The 25,517-nt window shown below is 37.7% G+C and overlaps 1 protein-coding gene across 3 annotated transcripts in view; it reads right to left on the reverse strand.

The window, feature by feature from the left end:
* The window catches only part of AIMP1 (aminoacyl tRNA synthetase complex interacting multifunctional protein 1), a 33,398-nt gene extending 8,116 nt beyond the window's left edge, over positions 1-25,282 (reverse strand). The window contains exons 1-5 of one of the 3 annotated variants that reach the window (XM_062493793.1): positions 25,263-25,282; positions 8,351-8,484; positions 7,522-7,635; positions 4,512-4,670; positions 1,788-1,999 (exon numbers count right to left, since the gene is read on the reverse strand). In XM_062493793.1, the coding sequence (XP_062349777.1) occupies positions 1,788-1,999; positions 4,512-4,670; positions 7,522-7,635; positions 8,351-8,484; positions 25,263-25,264 (621 nt within the window). In that variant the 5' untranslated portion in view covers positions 25,265-25,282. The other 2 variants (XM_062493796.1, XM_062493794.1) reach the window with 2 other exon arrangements.
* Positions 25,283-25,517: the final 235 nt, after the last annotated feature.

Consider the following 25,517-nt stretch of genomic DNA (forward strand, 5'->3'; position numbering starts at 1 on the left):
AGATCCACTTCAAAAAGTCAAATGCAGTGGCAGGAAAACTGTCAATTCCTTTTGACACTTCAGAAATTTCCCCAATTGTCCCCAGCTGCCAAAAGAGCTCTGCAATGGCATGGTCCACAACATGCCAAGATCCTTCCATATCCCTGTTACTTGTGACACAACTGCCCATGACAATGAAGAGTGCAACTTCTGATATGGCTTCACCACCATGTGAAAAAAACCACAGCATTTCACATATAAAGCAGGCATGCCAGAAGTTTTCACACCCATAAATAACTTGCACTGCATACTGAAATGTTAGTGAAGATACATACTGTGTTTCCTAACCAAAAGTAAAATCAGATGATACAAATCCTACAGCCTCAAACACTGCTAAATTACCACATCAAACACCAAAATCATGAACAGCTGAAATTTTCGTGAATAAATTTATGGCTATGGTCCTTGATCTGTAGTATATATTTTTATTTCAATATATGGCAGCAGACACATGCCAGGCCTTCACATTTTTGAACACTTCAAAAAACACAAAGATGGAAGCTTGCCCCTAAGAATTTACTGTCCTAATAGAGACTTGCCAAAACCGAAAACAGACACGCAAACAAAAACGTTCTTAAAGAACATGCAAGGATGATCCCTAATTCTCTTTATAGAGTACTTCAGCTTATTTTTCTACTCAGAAAGGCTAAAGAGAAAAGACTCCTGCTGCCATTTCATTCTATACACTTCATGTTTGTAAGTCTATTTAGAATGGCTTTTAAGATGTTTTATTCTACATGCTTTCTTGAAGCAGACTGCTAAAAGCAAGCAAGTTGAGATTTTGCCCAGTGCAAATCCAGTAAGTGGACACCATCAGGTGATGTGATCAGTGCAGAATAGTTATTGTATTCAGTTTGTTTCTGGTTTTTTTTTTTTTTGGTTCAGTAACTTTGTGTAGCATAAAACCAACAATCATGATTTTAATTGTTTTCCATGCTTGCAGTCTTACCATGGGCACAGTGTGCAAATAAGGATTTAAAAGCCATTTAAGAAAGTGGAGTTTTTTCCAGACTAAGATCAATTCCTTCATGATCCATTTTGCAGTTGCTCTACACAACACTATTTTAAATGCCAAGCTTACATTTGAATTTAGGAGCAGCCTTCAGTCAATTCCTCCCACCCTCTAGAAAAGGTGTGAAAGGAAAACTGAATCTTGAAGTCCTAGGTTGTTTAAAGGCACCCATAAGCCATCTGTGTCAAATACCAAAGAATATCAAATAGAAAAGCATAGACACAGATTCTATTCTGCACAAGGAAGTAAAAATATGCATTTTATATTCCACTGTTGCTTAAGCTATTTATTGCCAGCTAAGTTTAATTTACATGCTCTCTGCTTTACTTCATGCCAAATATTTCAACAGGCTATAAAAGAGAATTGGAAAGCAAAGGTTTAAAAAGTTTGGATCATACCAAAAAAAGTTATTATGATTTCCCTACATTTCTCTACATATTAGGAAACCTAAGGAAGATTAGCATCTGTTTAGTTTAGGAATCCAATGTGTACCAATGGCAGAGGAATTGGAATAAGATCTCAGGATAGAAGCACTGCAATCAGAAACTGATTTGGGATAAGGGTACTTCTCTGGTTTCTGGCAAATGTTGTTAGGCATTACTTCCATCTGCATTTTATTTTTGTTTTCATTACTGTACAAATCTTTTAGTAGAATAAAAACATATCCTATAAACAGATGAATGCCTTAAGATACTTTAGGAAAGGAAAAACTACCAGTAAATAATTTTGTCAATACCTTATCCAGAGGAACATGTTTCACTAAACCGCTGACAACAGTCCTTGGGCTTGCTTCACCAACATCCACTTGCTCAACATACAGAGTGTCTGCATCTGGATGCTTTTCAGCAGTAATAATACAGCCAACACGAAGATCCAGACAAGAAACATCTACAGGTTTTGCATTGCTACTTCCAGCAGCTGGCTGCTGTTTCTTCTCCTTCTTTTCACCTATTAAGAGAACATACTGTTCATGAAATAAACATTAAAAAAAGCACAACTAATGTATAGGACTACTGCAAGGGAAAAGTGAGCTCAGAAATACAGTCTCAGAAATAAACATAATTCTGTGCACAACACAAGAGTAAAGCGTTAGTACCTCTGTTACCAGTTTCCAGTGATGAATCATCATACATGCTTCAATATACATTCATTACCTCAACTAATTGCCACCTCCAGTTTATAAAGTCATCCTAAATTTAAGTGCAGCTAATGTGTGTAAGTGACACACATACTCTGACAAAGGTCACATCAATAAGCCTGATCATCTCATTTGAATAATTAGCAATTATCAATAAGCCTTGCCATGGTGTTTCAGCAGCAAAAGGAAACTAGGGAACTGCAGTCCAGGTTACTTACATGTAACTTAGGTGTTACTTACAAGTCCTTATCAGCATTGTACAGTCAGAAGCTTTTAAGTCACTGCAGCTGCACTGTCACAGCTGCAATGCAACCCTTCAAGATGACCTTAGCCAATGTTCTGCACTTCCCAAACACAACAGTGCATGAAAATGCTCATGGCTTACAAGACTTCCCCTGGTGTGGTGTCTTACCCCATGATCATCACCTGTGCAGACTGTATAGTATAAAACAACAGTGAAGCAACTCCCCACACTCAACTGCTTATTTAAATCACAGAATCATAAAATATGCAATATTCCTTTCAAGATGAGCAAGTTACATCTACAGTTTGTAGATAAGACTGTGCTGTTTAGGAGACATTCAAGACTTGTTTAACAGCTATAATCTCTGGGAGATTAATAAAGTCTAAGATGTGCTTACTTTAAATAAGCATATTCTGCTATTCTTTCATCCAAGATAACTTACACATTAATGTAAACTAAACTCCCTTCTTAAGGGAGCAAAAAAGGAAAAGTGGACACAACATACAATTCATCATTGTTCTAGTACAGGCCTGAAATTAAATGATACATGCAATAATAAAAAGGCAGTCCTTTTTTAATATAAGCAACAGCTCTTCAAAAATATTTGTTCATTTATGATGAATGTAAAGCTCTAGTGATTATGACTGGGTTTTTTAATGTAATTGACAATTTGATTGATAAAAACAGTCATATATACAATAATATAAGAGAAACTGGAAAAAAAATCCCAATCAAAATAGCTAACATATAATATCTAAGATAATTTCAAAGTTTATCCTTTGTATAATTTTGCACTCTTCTCCATGAGATTTCTCTACAAGAGAAATGAAATCTTTCCTCAAAAGAGAACACAGAAAATGTGTACATGACGTGTATATACCCAGATACAAAGAAAATATCCATTTCAATGCCACAGCCTAAGGACAAAAATGCTTTTCTCTGGCCTGTGTCAGAGTTGGTCCAGAACTAATATTCAGAGAAATCACACAGATGAGGTTTGCAAGAAGTAGAACAAAGAATATGAGAATAACCAGAGAGGAAAGAGATTACATAGGTGACAGAAAGCAAAGGGATTTGAGACAGCCCATAATTTTTATCAATTTCTAGACTTAAAAACAAATTTTACATATTGGTTACTTAAACTGTTAAATGCAATACCTTCAACAAATCCTGAACTCCAGAGAAATAGCCTGTGCAGGGCTACTATTTAATGTTCGTGCTATATTTCAGCAGAAGGCAAAAGTCTAACACTGCTTTCCATGTGAGATGAGCTGAGTTGGACAGAGAGTGGTGCTAGTAACACCAAACTTGTAGGTTCAGCTCCTGTATGGGCCATTCCCTTAAGAGGTGGACTTGGTGATCCTTGTGGGTCCCTTTCAACTCAGAATATTCTGTGATCTGTGTTTGCCTGACTGAATTTAAGCTACTTGTATAGTACTTCCCCTTATCATATATAGAAAGGTTTTATTTTTCCTTACCAACTGAATACTTGCTCTGTACCCACTGAATACTTGAGGAAAAAGATTAATTGCCTGATATGACACGTGGCTTCTGCTTTTTTATTTACAGTTCTGTGGAATATTACTGTGTCAAAGGCTAAAATACATAAAAAATATAAAACAACTTATACGTCTCTGTACAGCTCACCAGAAAAATAAGAGAGACAGTGTGCTATCACAATATCCAAATTCTGAAAATCTGTACAAATCTAATCACAGCAAATTAATAATAATCTGCTTAAGAGAATGATTGCAAAACATAGGTTTCAGTTACAAGATACACCTGCATGAAAGCAGATGTCCAACAGACATGCCTTGTTTTTTTGTTGGTGGTGGTTTTTTAAATGAGGAAGTGCAGTCACATTTAACAGAATTTGGCATGTATACCATGCAAGGAAGAATCTGTATCTTACCTGACAGCACTCATTAGCTTCAAGTACTTTCAAGATTTAAGAGCTAGCACACGACTCTTCCTATTGTAGCTGTATGAAAGTGTTTTTTTGTGCTCAAAATAATGCAAAAGCACTTGAAGAAATTAAATACCTCAACACTCTATCAGAGGTAAGAAAAGTGAACTACCTTTTTTTTCTACTTTTTCCTTCTTTTTCTTTTCTTCATTTTCACCTTTAATTTGATCTTTGGAACTCGAAGATGCTGTAACTGCTGTAGGTTGTGGAACATCATCTGAAAATGAAGCTGTAGAAAGGGTTGTACCAGGAGGAACTGCAACCTGCTTGACTAAAATCAAAACAACAAAAGTAAGGGTCAGCATCAGAACTTTGAACACTGACATTTTTAAGTGTACAAAATAAACGAAAAAGCAGAGAGAACTGAAAATTTTGCTTAATACTCTAAACCACAACTGCTGAGTAGTGAACCACATTACAAAACATGTTTCAGAACTCAATTTATATTTGTTTATTATGATCAATTAAAACAAAGTGTATGGGTACACATTTTTTTAAATGCAAAAAAATGCTGTGCAAGAAAATATATAAGCCAACAACACCTCTTTTTGTAGTTGATTTCAACATCTACTTATTTTTTCTACCAATTCCCTATTTCCCATTTGTTTAGTTTCAGTTTATAGCAACTAGCTCTTGACATACTGAAGACTATTCCATAAATGAGTTATCATTTAAAATCATTGTTATCGAGTATTCAGATAATTCCTCAACTTTTATGATTAACTTAAGAAACTGAGCCTGAATAAAACAAAATTACCTGCAGCCCTAACATGATCTGCTGATTTCTCACTTCCCTTCCCTAAATTCTCCACATTACCTTCAACAGCTCTTTTTAAACGGCTGATACAGAATTCTGGACATTGCACTTTCAATCTTACCAGATAAAAGTGTAAGAATCACCTCTCTTCTACATTCTGCTCTTCAGGAATCTCCTCAAGGCTTTTAACTCAGTAAGTGTACTGCGTAAGCATCATCAGTGCACTAGACAGTATCATCAAGGTTCCCTTGCCCAAGAAAGGATAGATGAGATGGTCTTTTGAAGTCCCTTTCAATCCAGGCAGTTTTATCATTAACGAGTGATAAATCCTTCTGGTGTCACCATAATAGAATTCTCCATTTTGCATACATGTTTTATTTTGCATTTCAGATATTTACTAACTTTCCTGAAGAACTGCACTTTGTTAGTTGATGGCTGTCCTCTTCAACACGGAAGTGATTTGCACAAATTATTATTCTTATAACAACTTTCTGAAATCATTTGAATATGAGATTTGTTGTATCAACAACCACTTTCTTGCTAGCTTGGGAAAGTCTTTGTTTCTCAGGTTTTTGAAAAAATATCTTATGATATTTTTGATCTTCCGTATCAATCTAATTTCTGTGTTCAACTACTTAATCCTTTCAAGGCTAACAAACACCTATTTCCTGCAAAAGAAAAGACCTGAATTTAATCCTACTACCATTTAGATGAACTAGCTACCTGAAGGAAGACGCACATCAAGCATTTCCTTTGCCATCCTGGACCAAGCACATCAGATTCTGTAAAATATCCTACACCTGTCAAGAACTGCTACAGACTAACAGACAACAGAGAAATATAACCAATGGTTTGGTTTAGTACATGTGTCTTGGGGTGACTTTATGATGCTTGCATCCCCAGTCGTCTGTTCTGTTGGTGTTGGATATTGAGTTCTGCAGCTTTAAGACTGGTTCCAGGAGTGAAGGGGGGCAGAAGAGGTGCAGAGTTTGTTATCAGAGACTGCACTTGCTCCCCCACATCCTTCACACAGACTGTGCTGTCTGCAGTGGACATCAGGAGAGAGCTCTCCTTTGCTCTTGGTTAGTTTCTGGCTAGCTGAGGCAAAGAAGCTCCCTGGACTGTGTATTTTTTTCTTTTTCCTGGAATTATTTGAACTTGCTCTGAACTAAAAACCCAGAAGAGCACTGGCTGCTTGCACCTGTAGTCCACCAGGCCTGGCCTGAGCCATGGCATTTCCCAGCACCACAGGGACTGAGAACAAACTAAATAAGCTGGGATGCAACCCACAGAAGGAACTCTTCTAAATCTGTCATCTCTTCAAAGCAGCACAAAGTTTTGCTGTTTAGTATTGTTCAGCTAGAAAATGCTCTGCCTGTTAAATAAAGTTTTTTTTTCCACTTCTCTCCAAAAAAATATTTTCCTGAAGCAGTTAAAAACAAATGTGCTTAAATCTGTTTCCTAGAGAAACCCAATTCAGAAGTTTCCTCCTAAATTAGCCCTAAAGCAGAACCACACGAAAAGGCTTTATTGCTGTCCAAAGGAGAAAAAGATTTCTCTGTATTCACAACATGTTAATCTTTTTGAAGACTGAATGTGCTTTTATACCAGTAAAACATTCAGTACAGTTAAATGCTAGCATTGAGATACACTAGATACTATCTTAAACACTTCACAATACTGATAGCATGGGCTAATAGCAATAACTGCTGAGGGTAGAAGAGGATTTTTGGCAATAATTTTAAAAGACAACACAGTGTATCTGAAACACTTCAGTTCTGGGGATTTTTTTCTGCTCTTTTCTTTTTTAATATAAGTATATAATGATGGTACAAGCTGAATAGAATTACATAGAGGAGAGCAAAGAAAGAAGTCCAGTAGAAAGCTGGTCTAAAGCATGGAATCATAAATTCAGAACACATTGTTTCAAAATTCACATTACCACAGCTTTCCTAGTAAGTCCCTGTTTGCACCATGGCTTGATTTTTCCACAGTGATTTTTCAATCATGCTAGTTTAAATACTCAAAAGTAGTTACTCTTCTTGAATGACATGCAGCAATTTCTACAGTATTACAAGGAGTCATTGTCATCAGTGAGGTTCACGGCTTACTATGAAAGACACTCAACAAAAAAATACAAAGAACTAGACCCATGTCTGATTAAGTTTAATATATGGATCTGTCAGGCCTGCAGTTTATTAAAATGTTGGAATCAAGTAACTTGTCATAGGCATGGAACCAGGGAAAATCCAGAATTTGTAAGAAATACCACAGTCACATACAGAATGATAAAAATCAAGAAGAATTAAGATAGTTTTGTACTAACTACATCTATGTTGTGTGAGAATAGCACTTTTTTTCCCACCTCCATTTCGAATTTCAGCCTGAATCAGCTCCTGTTTCAGCCCTTCAATTTCTTTCTTCAGCTTAGCATTTTCTACACGGAGCTTCTTCTCTTCTCGGAGAGATGCTTGCAAGACTAGAGCAGACACATTTAAAAAAAATAGGTTTCAGTAACTAGCATTCATCACTTTGGACAAAGTGGTTTGTTTTTAAAGAAAAGTGAAATATGGTGAGCCAAACAGCACAAAAATGAAAACTTTCAAGGAGTATACAATCAGAAATACTTGGGAATTATTTTCTTGTTGAAACAGCAATTTTTACAACGCTTATATAATCAAGTTGTCTTTCAATATATTATCTTCTCAGTCCCCTAAACAGAATCACAAGCAAAATTTTGACAATGTTTGTAATACAGAGCACCTTTATTCACTGATACAGTTAAGCACAAAATATCAAAGTTGAAGGTTTGACACTCTTGAGAGAATGCCACAGCTGCGAAAAAACACTAATAAATTCAGGATAAGGCATAGTCTCATATTCTTTCCAACTCCCTTATTTCCTTCAAATGGAATAACGTCCTATCCAACTTCTGTAATTTGTGTGGAAATCCATAACTCTTCCATACCCCTTCTATTTCAGAATAAGCAGCTTCAAAAAAACCCCCACCAAAACAAAATAAAACCCCACAAACCAGAGGACAGTGAAGTGGTGCTACTGTTACAAAGTTTATCTTTGAGAACTTGAAACATGCATTAAAGGCTGACACCACCAAGCATTCTCATTTTCTCCTATGTGCATTTACTGTTAACCATCTGGTTAATAGGTTTAGCATAAGTTAGGTAAATCCTTACTGGCTTTTTCCTTGAGGAGGGCAACTTGTTGCTTGAGGTACTCAATAACTTGATCAGCCTCTGCACCCTTCTGCTCCAGTCTGTTCAGCACTGCATTGTTGGCTGCCATCTTTACCAAAAAACGGGATAAAAACCTAGACAAAAACCAGTCTAAAATTAATGACTTCTTAATGCAATAACACTATTATCTCTTACCACGTCAAGCAGTTCTCAAATCAATAGCTGAATAAGAAAATTTGCTAAGTGAAAACCTGGGCTCCCACCTAATAACACAAAGCTCAAACAAAAAGCAATGTTAAACAGAATCTGATGTCTGACAGCTGTATTTTGGAAGAAAAGCTAATCTTCTTCCCAGTGGCAGAAAATGTATTCTTCCTTCATTGAACAGAAAAAACCCCAAATCTACCTTCTCAGAAAGAAAGGTATGAATACATGGGGGGAGCAGGAAGGATGTGGAAGGAAATAAAAGGGAAAAGACTGGACAGGAAAACACTGTACTCTGGGCTTAACTGAAAAAATATATAGTAAGCGTGTATCAAATTTTATTGAGACCAAGAAAACTGATGATCCCACAAAAATTCCAAAACTTTTAAATAAATTTGTTCAGAATATACTGAATACTTCATACATTGTGGTTGTGCATATATTAAGAATTTACTGTTATTTTACTTTTAAAACTCATAATTCATTAGTATATTTATTTATCTCAGATAAAAATAAATTTTACTACTGGTTTACACCTTCAGAGTTATTTCAGCAGCAATTTTGTTTGTTTGATTTTGCATCCAGTGAAATGGAAGGGCCAGCACACAGATAACAAAGAAGCAGGGAACACAAGAGACCAGCAAAGAGCACAAATAAATGCTGTCCAACCTTCTTTTATGTCTAACCCTCATTTACTAGTGTTTCACTAATGTTCCAGAAAGTAGATATGCCTTGTGTACAGCCTTAATTTTTTGAAAGCTACCAAATCTGGCCTGCCTATCTTCCTTCTCAGCAACATTTATGTCTAAACACAAGAGCTCAAACAGTGGCAACAGAAGGATGAAAAACAGTTACAATCACTCATATCTGCAGCAGACAGTCCTTTTTCCCTCCCCCCCCTCAATATCTAAATGAGGAAAGAAGCTGTACTAACAGCTACCTCATCTGTAAATCAAGAAAACTGGTAACAGGTGGGAAGAAAATATCTTTACAAGCAATGGTGATTTAATCCCTGTGAGGCGATTTAATTCTTTTGAATTTGTCCATGAATTGCAACAAATGAAAGAATTGGTATGAAAATGGCAATCCAGGCACATGTATTGGCTCCTAAACTTTATCAAAATCAAAAAATGCCTTTTCTCATATCAAATTGGCAGAAAACCTCCTATTTTATTCCAAGACTATTATAACACGATGATCTGGTTTGAACATACAAATATTCCCTGTTGGAATATGCAACAAAAGTCATGCTGAAGACAAAAGAGATTAGAAATAACCAAAAGGTGAACTGCTACAATCACATGTGTGCCAAGATTTACATACTACCTCTGCTGCACTCTAAAAATCAACAAACATTTTATATCTGATCTTACGTTATAAATAACTCAAATCTCCACAGGAATATATTTTAATAAATTTTAATAGATTTTTAATAAATTTTAATATAGTAAAAAAACCCAGAAAACTAACTACAATTATTCAGGAATAGTGTATTTAAAAGGAACAGTGTATTTAAAAACTCCCGAAGTAAAATTCATAAAGCTGGAGAGAGGCATAATAACCAGATGATGCATGGGGTATCTTGCAAATGGGATGCATGAACCAACATCCTGCCTTCTTTGCAATGCAATACAATCACAGTCTGTTTTACACACACTGTTTCACTCAAAGATGTGAGAGAATTATGGCCATCACACCTTCCACTAATCCACAATGGATTTTTTCTTTCAAAATAAAGAAACTCTCTTAGAACAAAGACCAGAAAAAACTCTCCAGGTCAACTAAATTAATTTTTATATTCAAATTAATGTCCGCTAACAAGAAAATAATTTTGTTTTCATGGGCAGACTGAAAACAGTTTCAAAAAGGAAAACAGATACAATAAGTTACTAATTGAGATGTCAAATGGAAACAGACATAAAACTATTATGGCAGAACACAGCATAAAACAAAGCCTGGGATATTACTGTCTGCATACCAGTAAGATTTCTTGCAAGCTACAAATTCTCTCAGGGGAACACAATACTAACAGTGGAAACTTTGCCAACAACAACAGAAATGCTACTAAAACTTCAAAGTGAATAGAATTGGTACATTTTATAGATTTTAGCCAAGTTGGCTAATGAACTGAAGATCTGGAAATGAAGTTACATGATTACAATTTTCCCACTTGTCAAATAAATTTCTGTACAGCTAGCATTGTAACAACGACACGAAGGAATAGGTATTTCCGATGCTAATATAAAAAGGCAACAGGCTGAAGTGAACTGCTGCAGGAACAAGCACAGGAAGCCATAGAGCATAGTGATAAAACTATGCTAAAAAGGGCACATTAAGAAAAAAAAAGTAAGATCCACCCTTTACTATAAAATACAGAACACATTAAAAATATGAGAACTTCAACAACCAAAGGTTACAATTTTCTTTTTTTCTTTTTTCTTATTTTTTAACCTTTACGCTATTTTCTTTGCCCTCTACTATCCTGTCACCCTAACACAAAAAAAAATCTAAACCAACCAACTCTTACTGGTGATACACAAACTAAAAATTGGAAAGAAAACCAGAAATAATATATCTTAAAAACCAGATCATAGCTCATTGCAGATATATTCTGACCTGCTTATGAGAAAATGTCCCAAAGAGCAACTGAAACTTAAAAGTCAATTCATACAACTGCCTAATGAGCTCCTTTCCCTTGTTTTGAAAAACAGGTATGGTGTAGTTACATTCAGTTACATTCCAGTTACATTCTGGAAAAGTCTTCCTGAAGTTACCTGCTTGTTTAGCTAAGGGAAACTGCTTTATCTCAGACCTCCAGGGACTGCTGTGTTTCTTGCAAGATATTCTGAACCACTCAAAAACCCTCTTCCTCCACTCAGTGGAACTAAATCTTGAAATGAAAGACTTAAGCTGTACAGTTATTCATTAGATTACACATCAACACATGAGAGGTGTTTAATTTCTCATCATTCTACCTGCTGATTAAGAGAGTTGCCCATCTTTTTTTTTCAACTGAAAGCACTACCTGCTGCCATCTTCAAAGTAGCTGAAATACCCTCACTGTAAAAAACAGATACTATTCTACTTCTTTCCTCAAAAACAAGTAGTGTGGAAGTGTCCCCAAAGTGGCAAACTATAATAAATCGAGACTTCTCATATAGTACAAATTATGCCCAAATTTGAATACATTTTATAAATACTTTATCAACATTGGCCTCAACCTTAGAATATATCGAAATCAAAAACTGAAGACACGAAAGACTAATAATGTAAACCTGGTTGTAGCTTACTCTTCAATATTGTCTATTGTTAAAAGCAAGAAAAAGCCAAAATTCCCATAAAATTAATGACAAAATTTAAAACTTAAAACAAAAAATTAATTTTGGAATATATCCATAGTATGAACATGGAACCAATTACATTCCACTACCGGAAAAGCAGCCATTAAACAGAAAAAAAACCAAAACAAAACAAACAAGCAAAATAAAAAGCAATACCTGAAATTGGAAAACAACTGGCTCCTAAAGCCTAAAACAATTAGCTTGGAGCATTCCTTTTTCCAGCTGGAAGTTTTAAAAAGCTCAGTTTAAAGCTCTCAGCTTTTTCTTGCAATGCTTTGCTAATATCAACACACAAAGTAGGACTACAACTGCAGGAGATTCAACCACAAGGGTCTCCTTCTCCTCTCTTCCTTCCCACATACATGTTAATTCCTTCACGGTAAGAGGGTAAACTCTGACACCACACCTGGACATCATTCTCCTCGGCATGGAGCTTTGCTCTCACCCATCGCTGCTCTTTGCACTGTGCTTGCCATGGAGGAATCAAGTATTCCTACAGCAAAGCTAATTCTATTCATCTTTAACAAAGAGCAGGTAACAACCACACAATGGCCCAGGTGGCACTCTCTGTGAGGCATTTATTTATGGTATGTTAATGTGTGGCTGCCAACCAAGACCTAAGATTTAGTTTTCTCACTAGAGGAAAAAAATAAAGATCAGCAAAAAGCCATTTTGGCTTTTCAATTGAGATAATATGTTCAAATTAAACAGAACCACTGGCTTATTCCAAAAGTTAGCAAAACCAGAAAGGTAATTTCTCTCAAAAGTACTTAATGTTAATTCCTCTTCCTAAGCTGTTGGTCTTAAATCCTAAGCAGATCTCAAATGTAATTCTTTTTTCTTCCTTTGCCAGATTGTGGCCAACTGGTATAGCAACGTATTCTACTCTGTAAAAGACCAAGTACCAACAATCACTTTGTTTCTGCAAGAAGTGTGTTCAAAGCCTTCTATCTGAGCATCTTTTCTTGAGTATGCTCCTTTTTGGCAGACAATCTTACAAAAACCCATAAGCATAACAGGACGTGCCAGCTGTTTGCCAGATTCTGCTATCCTGTGTTTTGCACTACTATGAACTGTGAGGATACAGTGAACCAGATTTGAGAATCTCACATCACACCTTTTTATTCTGCAAGGTAAGGAACAACAGTCAGCAGATCAAAACAGAAGAAGGCAGACCAGAAGTTTTCTTCGGCTGAACCAAAGTAACACTGCAACTAGGTAACTGCTGTAACTCATCCCACCTTTACTCATCTTGGAGAATAGAGATCCATGCTTTATAAATCCATTTTTTCTTAAAGATTTTTCCTAACTTCTGATAAAATGGTCCAGACCTGATGCTGTCAGCATCTTTGGCTAAGATTTAGAATACCTGATTTGATAATTTCACATTTTTGGTAGCAAAACTTAAGGTCAAGTTTTCAAACCTCTGAAAATTTAAACAATATAAAAAACCCAAACAAACGGGAGAGCCGCAAGTAATTATTTCTGAGATCAAATCTTAGTTTTGACTTGACCATCCCCACACTCGACTTCAAGTAATGCAAAGAAAATCAGCAGCAGTTCCCCATTTGTCTTAGGGGAGCAATGGCCTGAAACACTTTGTTACAAAGTTTCAATTAAACAGTTCTGGAAATGTATTTACTTCTTTACTGGAAATGTAGGTTTTCCACAGTTTTATGTGTGGAAAAATATAATTCCTCAATTTAAAAAAGTAATTCCTCAATCACAGTAAAATATAGAGCTATTCATAAAGAGTTTCAAAGAAAAAGTGCCTTTTAAACCCATATACAAATAGGCAAAGGTATCAATAATGAACAATATAATGCTGAGAAAGAAAACAGAACAATTTAAAATATTAGGTACTTCTGCATTGCATTACTATCAAGCCCATTATTTCCTTCCTGTAATGGAGCAAAAAAGGACATAATGCACTGTCGCTGGTTTGTTGCTGGCCAAATTGCCAATGCACCCACTAGAATTATTTACTAATTTCCTGCTGTGAGACAGGATTAGGAGGAAGGCAAAACAGGCTAAAGCTTTAAAGGGTATAAAGAAAAAAAGTTTTACTAGAAACTGTAAGAAAATATAGTAAGAATCAGAATAAAACTTTCAGAACGCTTCTCCTCCCCACACATTTTCTTTCGCACTGACAATGTATAGAAACAAATCAGTTTGCCATCTCTAAAAATAGTCTTTCACTAATTTATGTAGGAGAGGAGACTTCTCTTCAGTCTATGGAGATTTCTCCACAAGACACAGTTTTCTCGCAGCCTCGATGTCACAGTGAACAGCTGCCAGGGAGAATGGAAATCTGATCACTGTGTAAAAATCCCTTCCTCAACTGACAGTCTTCCCACAGCCATTACTGAGGACCATATCAACTTACGGGGCACACTTGAAGGATTCTAACAGTTCGAACAAAAGCCCTCTTCATCTTTGAAAACAGAGGTCTTTCTTCTCCTTCCCTGTGGGAGAGCAGGGATCTTCATCTCTCCTCTTTATTCAAACTTCTCGTAAGATCACAGCCACTTCAGTACCTGCTTACTTTAGCACAAATGCCTCTGCTCATGTCTACAGTTAAAACATTTCATCCACTCCATAATGCATCCCATGAGTTACAGGGAAAAAAAGAGTCTGATATATCAATCATATCTTCTCCATAGCCTTACAAGAGGATTTCAGCCTAAGAGTAAGGCATCTCCATCAATCCCCTCCATCTGGGACCTGACTTCACTGACCTTGGTGAATTCATGTTGTTTCTCTTTGTGCCTATCACTTTCCTTTTCTTTCACTCAGGAGAGAGAACAAAGTGTCTGCCAGTCTTGTTTGGGGCAGTGAAAGAGTTAATATCTTGCCCAGGACTGTAATCTCTTCTGGGCAGGGACCACTGGAAGCTATTTATGATAGAGTCTTTTTGGCAGCCATGCTGGGCTGGACTGGGATCTTAGCAGGGGCCCAGCCAGAAATGGTGCTGTTTTGCATTCCAGTGCTGCATGGCATTCCATTCCGGGGGGAAGCCTGGCTCACCCCCAGTGGCAGGGCAGAGTTTTAATGTCGGCTAGATGCTCAGCTGAGCTGCAGGCCCCCTGGCTGCACCACAGGGGGAAGAGGGGGGTAGGATCTTAGCAGCCGAGTGGGCTGCTTCCCCTTTCCTATTGGGGGCCACAGCAAAAACAGGGCCCTGCATCAGAGCCCATCCAGCCATGCCCGGGCTGCTTACTCAGGCAGAAGGAAGAAGGGGCAATTCCCAGGCTTGTTTATTTAAAAATGCATATCCGTGGAGGCGTGTCCAGCTTTCTCGGTGGTTTAATAAGTTGTCAGTTCTCAAAACCAATCACTGATTGGTTTTTTGTCAGACACAGAGGAAGCTCTAGTTGCTCCACTCAGGAAAAAAAAAAAACAAACATCCGTGGGCTGTCTTTAATGCCAAACCAGCACATGCATTTACAATTAAATACCATTCAAGCACACTTGAGGCGTCCACATATCAATGAAGATTTATCTATCAGTTCATCTCTTAGCTCTGTAAGGGAAGAACACGTTTCCTGAATAGCACAAAGTTCACACATCTGAAAATAAAATCCAAGGCCTGAAACACATATATATACATGTAAGTATTCAAAGTGTAGATGCTCACGCAGGTGCTTCTCCACATACAGCAAAGGAGACCTATCAAAACATTTTTGGCAGAACAATGGCAAACACTTGAAAAGCAGCAATAGCAAAATTAAAAACAAAACATACCCAGCCAAACAAAATAAAACCACCCCCACAAAACATACAAGCAAAAATCACCCCCAAAATAAACTGGGGGTTTTTGTTGTTTTTTTTTTTTTTTTTCCAAAATTTGAACAGTATTGTTAGATCGCAGTATAAAACGTTGAAACCTAAAAATTATCAAACGAATCATCATGGAACCTGATTTCTGACTCTCAGTACTAGAAGACTGATTTCCTGCCAGGTACTAGAGATTTGGCACTATAAAAGATCAGATGAAATTTTAACTACTATTCTGGTATTTTTGAAAATAAAAAGAAAAAGGTATTTTTGATATGAAATTACCTCCTAAAATGTTAAAAGTGTGTTACAAAGTATGGCAGCACAGCTTTAGAGATTCATAATTGCAGAACGACATTAGATCTCTTGTCTTCCTTTCTCCCCAAACTGTGATTGCTGTAACTGGGGCTTTAAACAGTCAAACAATCCATTTCTGGGTTTTTTTCTTTATTTTTTTCTTTAGCTGTTAAATACAATTTATTATGTATTCCCTGTCTATAAGCTTCTATGTGGTCAGTATTGAAAGGAATTTGCCAAGGATCAAATTAGCAGGCAAAGTTGCACTTTTTGCTGTATGTTATTTCAACTAACATCTTTGGCACTGACAAAGTCAGAATAACTGCTTTGCAGATTTTCAAACACCCAAAATGTCTAATACAGTCCATCCAAGTAGGAATGTCAGCTCTGTGGAATGATTTGCTGGCTCTGGAGACTACAGTCTAACCCTTCTGGCTGCCAGATAAATCAGGCTCAATCCCAGCTGCAGACAGGTCCTTTTAGTAGTCCTAAGAGCCTACCCCTCCCTGTTTTAAAGAGCTGTAAATAGTAAAAACACAGAAAACTGAACTTTTTCATACTGAAAAACACTGCAGCATGAAAGAGATTTTTTAAACATATGATGGAACAGCACACAGCAAAAGGCCCATCTACTGTTACCAATTTTGAGGCAACAAAAATTACTTAGCAATGCCTGTTTTTAAACATAAAGACAAGTCTGCCTTGAAAGGGAATGATGCACCAAAGTTAGAAGCAAGTTGCAGCATTAATGAGACAGGCAAAAATCAAATCTATGAGAAGCAATGAATGAGGAAGTAAGGCGTACATTACAACATATAGGGTAAAAGCATGAAATTGACTGTCCTAATTTTTATTAAAATGGATGCCTTGGATTGATATGGTGGAGATCCTTAGAACAGTCAGAAGTAAGCGTCCTTTTAGTATTTTGTTCAATTTGCATTTCAAGACTTTAGTTGATGCCACATTGTATTAATTAACTGCATCATACCTTAACACGCTACAGCTGCAACACTCAAAAGGTTAATAGTACTTGCAGCTTCATTCACATCCCTGATGTAAAATTGTGCTAAATGTCTATTCAGGGAGAAGTTTCTACTAATGCTTGCCTGATTCCAATTCTGAATCAACTTTGTGTTCTTTCCCACCTCTGAGCAGACACTCCAAGGACTAAACAAAGCAGAGACATGACCACCCTTAAGGAGTTGTGTCCAGGTTAAGACAGCAGTCAAGTATTTGGATGTGGTCTGTAACAAAATTTACACCTTAATTTATTAATCTGAGCAGTCTGCCCAGTAATTCAACAGCAAAGGATGGCTCAAAACACAGCTCAAGGAAAGCAACTTCTTTGCACTGCTTGACTGAAGTCTCACCAGGTTCCACACCCACTGCATCTGCCAGGTCCCTGTGAGTGCCCTAGAGATTCATCTGGCTGTGCTTTGTAGTGCAGGCTGCAGTTTAAGTAGTAGCTCATATGCCAAAACAGTTGGACAGCCTTATGTATTTTTCAACGTTTATCTTTTGAATCCCACAGCATTAATATTTTAATAATACTACCAAAATCTTTCAGTAAATGATCACCAGGTGCACAAGAAATTCTCACAATAAATCCCATGATGGAAAAGATGCAATACTCACAACACGCTGCCTCATTTGACTGTAATCACTGATTTCCAAACCCAAAATACATCCAGGTCTTTGGAACAGAAAGCTTACATCAAAAACTGAAAAAGGGTTTTCGTTCATTTTGATTTTCTTTCATTTGTTGGGTTTTTTTGTGGTTATACAGATGTGTGTGCACATACAAATAAATATATACATATATATTAAAAAGTATTTGCTATTCATATGTCAAAGTATCCTCATAAAACTTCCCTGACAGGTGATGAACTTTACAATTACAGGCACACACATATGCCTATAAATTCAGAAATTTAAGAGGACTCAGCTGCATCTGGACAAGTCTGCAAGGTCAGCATATGCCACAGGAACTCAAAGAATCTGTACTATGGTTCACCCTCTAGGGTTTTACTGGGAAAGTGAAGTGAAAGCTTTAGATTACTGTTGTAACTACAGAGTAAACTATGCATAAATCAGAGAGAAGAATCAGAACTGCACTGAAATCTACCTGTTGATGTCAAGTAGAACAGTTTCTTAGGCATTTTATTGATTTTTGTAACTTTATCCTAAAAAAAGTGAACATTAACACTACTTCCTTAATTTAGAACAAGTACAGAAGTTACAGAAAGGAAAAGAAAGAGCTGTTTACATTCTCTCCCTAAGAGAAGTCTCAGTCGAGAACAAAGATACATTTTTAAAATATCTCTCAAAAGCTGGTATTTTTCTTTAGAGTCTGCCACAGCAATACGGATAAAAAATCCCTGTCAAAAGCCCTAGCTGCTAAGAAGACACTTCAAAAATATCTTTTCCTTAGAAACTTGAAGGTTGGGAACGTCATTAAAGAATGTATTGTATGCCTGCACAATAGTCTGCAAAATAATGGTATTGGTTAGGTAGTTCACAGGAACACTGATCCCCCACTCCATTTCAGCTCCTAATGCTCTTAATATTGGAAACCTATCTGTTAGTCATCTTATATAGTCCAAGTGTGTTAAAAAAGAATATTGAAATCTACTACTTTTACATTAACATCAGCTTTTCTACATGTAAAAATAGTATCTTTTAGCACAGCTAAAGGAAAACAGGATTTCACCATTCAATTAAAACAAGTGCTCAGGTTAAAAATAACCATTATTTACTCACGAAAGCACTGTGCAGACCTCATGCAGAGGCATTTCGAAAGAATCTGTGCCCTCTAACTTCAGACACATAAGTAGCTGCTGGTATTTACTGAAGCAGAAAGTTTAGGCATTTTTTTATGTGGGCCAAATAAAACCTGAAGAAAAAACTGAAAACATGCATGTTTGGGTGCATGTCTGTATAATCAATGCAAGAATAATGGCAAACATCTTTTAATGGGGGGCAACTAAGCTGCCAAACAAAATTTTCAGGGTAAGAGCAGTCCTTGATGAACTTTGAGCATGCAGCTGCAGAACCTTATTTATACAGGAAAAAAACCACCCTCCTACACATCACAAAGAATTGTACTTTCCATTGCTGGATTTTCTCACATAATAGAATAGGATGATATTTTAACAAAAAAACGTAGAAAGATACTAACTAACCCTGTGCAGAGAAAATTATTTATTCAGCTGTGTAATGAAAAGTCTAAATGAACTTTTGTATCTAAAGTGGGCTGACAACTAATCCTTAGAAGCCAGAAGCAGATTTATGTTGCTTCCAAACCATGTGCTAGCAGTACCTACTACTTTCTTTGTAGTTGTATTTGTTGTTTGTAGTTGCATAGTGTGCTTGCAGTGAGAAGCATTTGGCATTCACAGCTTTTAAAATTTCTAGGATGAAAATTATTTCCCCTCTTTTAATGCTGATCTGTGGAGTGGGAAAAAAAAATCACAAAAGCAAACAAACTCCCTATGCACTCATCTTGGATATTGAGAGGACTGATGTAAGCTATTAAGACTGATAGTCTCTGACAGAAGAATCCTCCAAGCAGCTTTTGGGGAATAGCCATTTTTCATTTATGGATTCAAACTGTAGAAACAAAAGAAGTTTTAAGACAAGTTAGCTAATTCTGTATTTCCTGTGTTCCAAATTCTTCTTTTAAAAATCCAATAATTTTTAAACAGTTGTTTTCAATTGACATATGCTGGTTTAATGTCTTCAAAAGTGCTAACTTGTAGGTAAGTTTTCAGTAAAATGCAAAGGACAAGATATGTGTGTGCCTAGTTCTTATCACAAGCATTATTTAATAGAGGGTCATTTAGATGTGAAATTATTTACCCACTGAGATGCAGCAAGGGTAACTGAATCCCTAAGAAAAGATTAATTTCCCTGGGGTACAATTCAGTGTCATATCCTAGTTGGCAACAGTGACTTCCTTAGTGTGCGACTGTTAGCAATTATTAGAGCCCTTGACACAGAAGGTTTCAAACCATACAGTAGGACTAGCAGATGTACTCACAGTTGTGAACTTAGGGCCTTGCCTCCAGAGCAGCTGCCAGTCAGCCAAATGCAATGCCCCTCACATGCCATGAACCAGCCCCTGCACTCCTGGGGCAAAAGCAGTCCCCAGGTGCTCCAGACACATGAGCTGCTGAAATGATCTGTCCACTTATCTTGAGCGTCTGAAACAAGATGCCACTACAAAGCTGTATATTAAACTGTAACTGAGAAACACTCTGGGATGGAAATCAGATCCAAGAGCCATGGATAGTTTCTGAGAGAGGGTCCTGAAGTCACAGACTAAGCTTTACCCTATTAATTTGTACTCGGCTACGTTGGGAAAGCTCCCGATGAGAAGGAAATGGATATAGAAGTCTTCTGTAATAGGTAGTTTTATGCCAAAAAATTGAAACAAATGACCTTAAGAAGATGTGCTAACTTGAGGCAATTTTTTATGATATTTCATACATTACCAGCTGCCAGAAATTCAATTTTCCCCTAATCCAGAATAGAATCTCTGTCAGCATTTCAGAATTCTGAGGAAAGAATGAGTTCTACATGAATTTTGTTTAGCAGATGATGATTAAATACAGTACATGATGCTTTCTAATATTAATGCTAGTTTAATCTTTCCTCTCTACAGTTCCGGAAGTCAAAGAACAGTTTCTAGGCTGTTAATTTATATTACGTGTCTTAAGAACTTAAGAACTGAGAGCGGTGAGGCACTGGTTGAGGTTGCCTAGAGATTGCATCATAAGCAACTGTTCCCTAGAAAGAACAGGAATCTGGCACACTGAACTTTGTGATCAAGACTGACAGCGATTGCCATGCCTAAAAACAGTTATAATTGCCCAGAAATTTCCAACAGTACTGAAACTAAAAGCATCTGCTAGAAGCACAGAGCATGCTCAGGCAAGGAAAGTTTCCTATTTAAATGTAAAAACATGGATGTTTGGAAAGTTTAGGACAACTCAAATGGACATGGTGACAATCTCAAAACATTTGGAGCCATCATGCTACCCAAGCAAACTACATTTTACTATGTTTAGAAAAAACACTTTCTCTTGTTTCATCCATCAAATCTATTCTTCTGACTGGAACCACAGGGGCTGTATTTTCAGGAGAAAAATATGTTCTTGCAATATGTTTCATGCTTGTTATGGACTTCACCATTAGAAAGCTTTATGGCTCCAAAAGCATAAAGGGAAGTAACAATCAATTAACACAACACTACACCACAAAAACTGCAGAGAATGACTTCTTACCTGCGAGTCTATTACCCTGCCACACCTGTCTGCTCCAGTTTAAAGAAAAACAAAGTTCAAACTTGCAATTTAAGAAGCAAGTATGAGGGACACAGGGATATGGGAGAATATGGGAGAAGCAAATCAGGAAAGGTCTGACCAGACACATTTTATTATAGGTAAACTGCCTCAGCTGCTCAAAAGGCTGCCCAGGCAATACTCATGTTGAACTCATACATACTCAAGACCCCCTACAACTGGCACAGAGATTTGCCTTTGTTCAGATTCCCCTTTCCTGTCTCTCAACTTTTTCAAGACACTTCAAAGAAGATCAAAAAGCTTGAAAGAAGTGCAGTTGTTTAGTCTACAGAAGAGAAGATAAATGGGAAGCCTGGTCTTGTTCTTCAAAGACAAAGCAAGTTGGTACGAGAATGGGACTAAACTGTTCACCAGGTCTGATGCAGACATGAAAAAGAAAGCAAGATTTAAGTTTTGGAAAACTTTCAAGTAAGAGTAATAGACTGCACAGGCTGCCTTTGGAGGCTGTGGAATATCCATCACTGGAAGGTTTTAAAAACAGGCTAGGCAAACATCTGTCAGAAGTGATTAAGTTACAGTAGACGAGAAGATCATTTGCTCCTCTTCTGCTAAGGTCCTTTTGCTACACCCAGTGTTACAAACCCAATCACCTTTCTGTCTTTTACATGCCTCTGTTTTATTTAACTTTAAAAACTATGCAGTAAAACCTGCCCTGTGATACTTCCACATATTCAAGTATGTTTAGTTGGGACAACATAATAGACATTAAAGATTTGTTAACGGTGAAAACAGAATGAAAAAAAACACCTGTGAAGTAAAATACCAATGTAATAAATTTACACTCATTCTGAATAAATTGACCTCTAACATCATAATGCAGACAGCATTGCATTTTCTGTCCTCCAGGAGAAAAAACTGTTCAACTAATTACTTACTGATCTGCAGCTACTTCAAATTTTTCCTTAAAGGATTTTTTAAGAAAGCACTTTCCCCAAGCACAAATAAACATAAAATTAAATATCAAAAAATAGTAATAGAAAAAAGCAGAAGGCTGCTTTGAGAAGTATCAGAATATTTTTAAAACTATATTAAATTATGAGTAGGGATGGCTTCCATTACACTGGAGGAAAAAAAGCCATCAGAGACCTTTTTCCTCCCCCTGCTGTTTAATACTAATGTAACCATGGAACTTAAAAATAAACACTGATTCCCCCTCACCCCCAGCATGACAGGAAATCTTAACAACGGAAATGTTTCTTGGTAAAGGTAAGAACCATTCAGGTAACAGTTCAGAAGAACACATGGTTTTCTGGGGGTCTCTGCTGGACTGACATCATATAACTCATACCACTAGAAGAAGGAAGAGATGCTGTTTGCTTTGCTCACATCTGATGTTACTGTCAGCTGCCCTCTATGCTGACTCCTCATTTTTGTGTATGCTGGCTAGCATTTGACCTTCTTTAGGTTTTAGGTAAGACTACCTTAGAAGAGACAAACATGAATTAACAGCTGTGACATAAAGCAATCAGATCATAATCAGAAAAGTTAAAAAATATTATGGTCAATACCAGCTTTGTCTTTCTGCACACCTGACAAATCCTTCCAGTGACAACTGTTTTACATTATTTTTATTATATAGGTATTTCCCAAGTATGTTCATGCAGACTTGCAAAGTGTGTGGGATTTGTAGGCACACAAGAACTCAATTCTCCTTTTCATTCTTGGTATAGACATGTCTGGGATAACATTTAACTCTTATTTTGCATCTCAGTATATGTTTTTCCTCCTCAATTCAAGATCCACCCTTCAATCTGATGTTAAGCTTTTTCAGAGTAATGTGACATCCATAAAATTATTTATTCTAATTAACGGGGAAAGGGCAGGAAAGCTGAGAAAGTGATAGAAATAAGAAAAATCCATAGACTATTTACCCCTCCTTTGATAAAGAGGCCCTAGGTTAACTCGCCACTATTAAATTCAAACTAAATTAGAGTTACAACAATATCAAAGCTATATCATCATACCTTTTTGTGTTAAACTTATTTTTCAGATTGTTTTCCCACTCATCAGAAGCATCAAGTCTTCAAGGCTCTAGGCAACTCAAATCCTATTTGATGGACTATTTTAAGACTTAAATTTTTTTTTAGCAAATATCCTTTTTCATTTGGTACCATTTTCTCTTTCAGTCTGGAGAATGAGAATGTATTTCCTTCTCTCTTTAAAGGTGTAAAAGAAACAAAGATATCTACAGCTGTGTATGGAAAATATGCATATAGTTACAAGAGGAAAGAGATGTTTCAGAGCACAAATTTGCTGAAGACAGTTTTAAGAATAATTTCTGCCTTCAACATCTTGCACCTTCAGGATTCAGTGCTGCTAAAACATCAAAGCAACTCACAAATATATTGCTTAAAGTTCTCATAAGTCAAAATTACTGCAACAAGAATATATTGTTAACAAGTGACAGGGTGGAGAATTTATGATTACGAAGCTGTATTGATAAGCAATGATGCTCGGGGCTACCTAAAAACATACAACACCCCCCCTCCCCCCCCCCCCCCCCCGCAAAAATAAAGTAAAAAAACCCAAAACTAAAACCTCAAATTTACTGACCATTTGCCAAAGTTCTTTTTGTTACTCATTTCTAAGGCCTTATACATTTTAGCAACATCCAGTATTCAAAACTCAGGTTTAAGACTTTGGCTTAAGGCTTAATTTTATAGAATTTGGGCTTCCTTTCCAACAGGTCTGCCAAAAGATGCAATGAAATCTAAACATAACTGGAGGATAATATAACAAGCAAATGGTAAGTACATACCAAACCAGGAGGCTGTATTTAATCCCTACTGCCTCACCTTACTGTAGATTTCATGTAAGTATCCTAAATCCCAGAACTATTTGTGGAAACCAACGACTTCACTTAAAAGAAAATAAAAACTTCTGAGTTAAAGAAACAGAAAGAGCAAGAAATGCAAGTATTACTCAGGTTGCAGTACTATTGCCTTTATTTAGCCAGCTGCTAAACCCAACTCAAAACCACTTATTGAGCCTCAGATTTAGCACCATGGGACATATACAGTCCTGATATATATCGATTTAATACTGATAGATGATAAATATATACAGTGCTCCAGGAATGTTGCCATATGCTGGGGGGCTGTGGACTGGTAACCATAAGGTAATCCCTTGTCAATCCAACTCATCCCTGCACAGAACATATGCTTTATGTTAAACCCTGTATCTCTACCGAGATGGACCAAAGACTGGGTTATACTCTGCTCTTCACTCAAGGCTATGCACAAGTATAATTAACCAAAAGTGAGGCAGCATCTACGTTTCCTTTAGTAATAGCAAACGTCAGTGGCAACTCCGCGCATGGACTTTCCAGGCTAATACAGCATCTTCCTGCATAGCCCACCACCCTACGCGGCTTCCAAACCCTCATTCCAGTGCCAGGACTGAATAAAGGACCACAACCACTTTTAGATGAACCACTTCAGGTGCGGCCGCGTCCTGCACGCAAAGCACGGGATCTGTATTTGCAAGCCCGCCCTACAGCTAGAGCGCACGTCGATCTCTGCCATAAAATCCCCGTTATTAATTGAACCACGACCGTAGCGCCGCTTCCTGCGGCTCTGATCCTGCCCCTCGGCCGCGGGGTACTCCCTCACAAGGCCGGCCTCCCTGCCACCAACGCCGCGGCGCGCTCCCGCTCCACCCGACCCACGCTGCGCTGGTGGCTCACAGCAAATTAGCAGGAGCAAATGAGCGGGGCCCCGGCCTGGCTCCCACCCACCCTAGGGAGCTCGGCCCGGCCCGGTCCGGCCCGCGGGGCAGCCCCAGGACACCCACGGCGCGGTTCCTCAGCGGCTGGCGAGGGAGCACCGAGGCGAGGCCCGGCGGGAACACTGGAGCGCAGAGAGGGGCACCGAGAGCGCGGGGTGGGCAGAGCCCGCCCGGCTGGGCCCGCGGCCCCGCCGGGACACTCACATGAACCGAGACGAGCCGCCGCCGCCGCCCGCCCGGGGAAGAAGGACCTGATCCCGGGGCTGCTCCAGCGAGCGCCTGACGTTTGCGAGCAGGCGCCCGGGAAAGCCTCGCTCCCCCACAACAAGAACAGGGCTTAGGCGCAGTGGCAGAGCAGGCGTACGCACGAGGGAAGGGTGTTAAACTCTCTCTCTCTCTCTCTTTTATTTTTACTTTTTTTTAATGTTGGGTTTTTGTTTTGTTTTTTAATAACCTAGA

This window comes from Cinclus cinclus, chromosome 5 (genome assembly GCF_963662255.1).
Source record: "Cinclus cinclus chromosome 5, bCinCin1.1, whole genome shotgun sequence".
NCBI classification, from domain to species: Eukaryota; Metazoa; Chordata; class Aves; order Passeriformes; family Cinclidae; genus Cinclus; species Cinclus cinclus.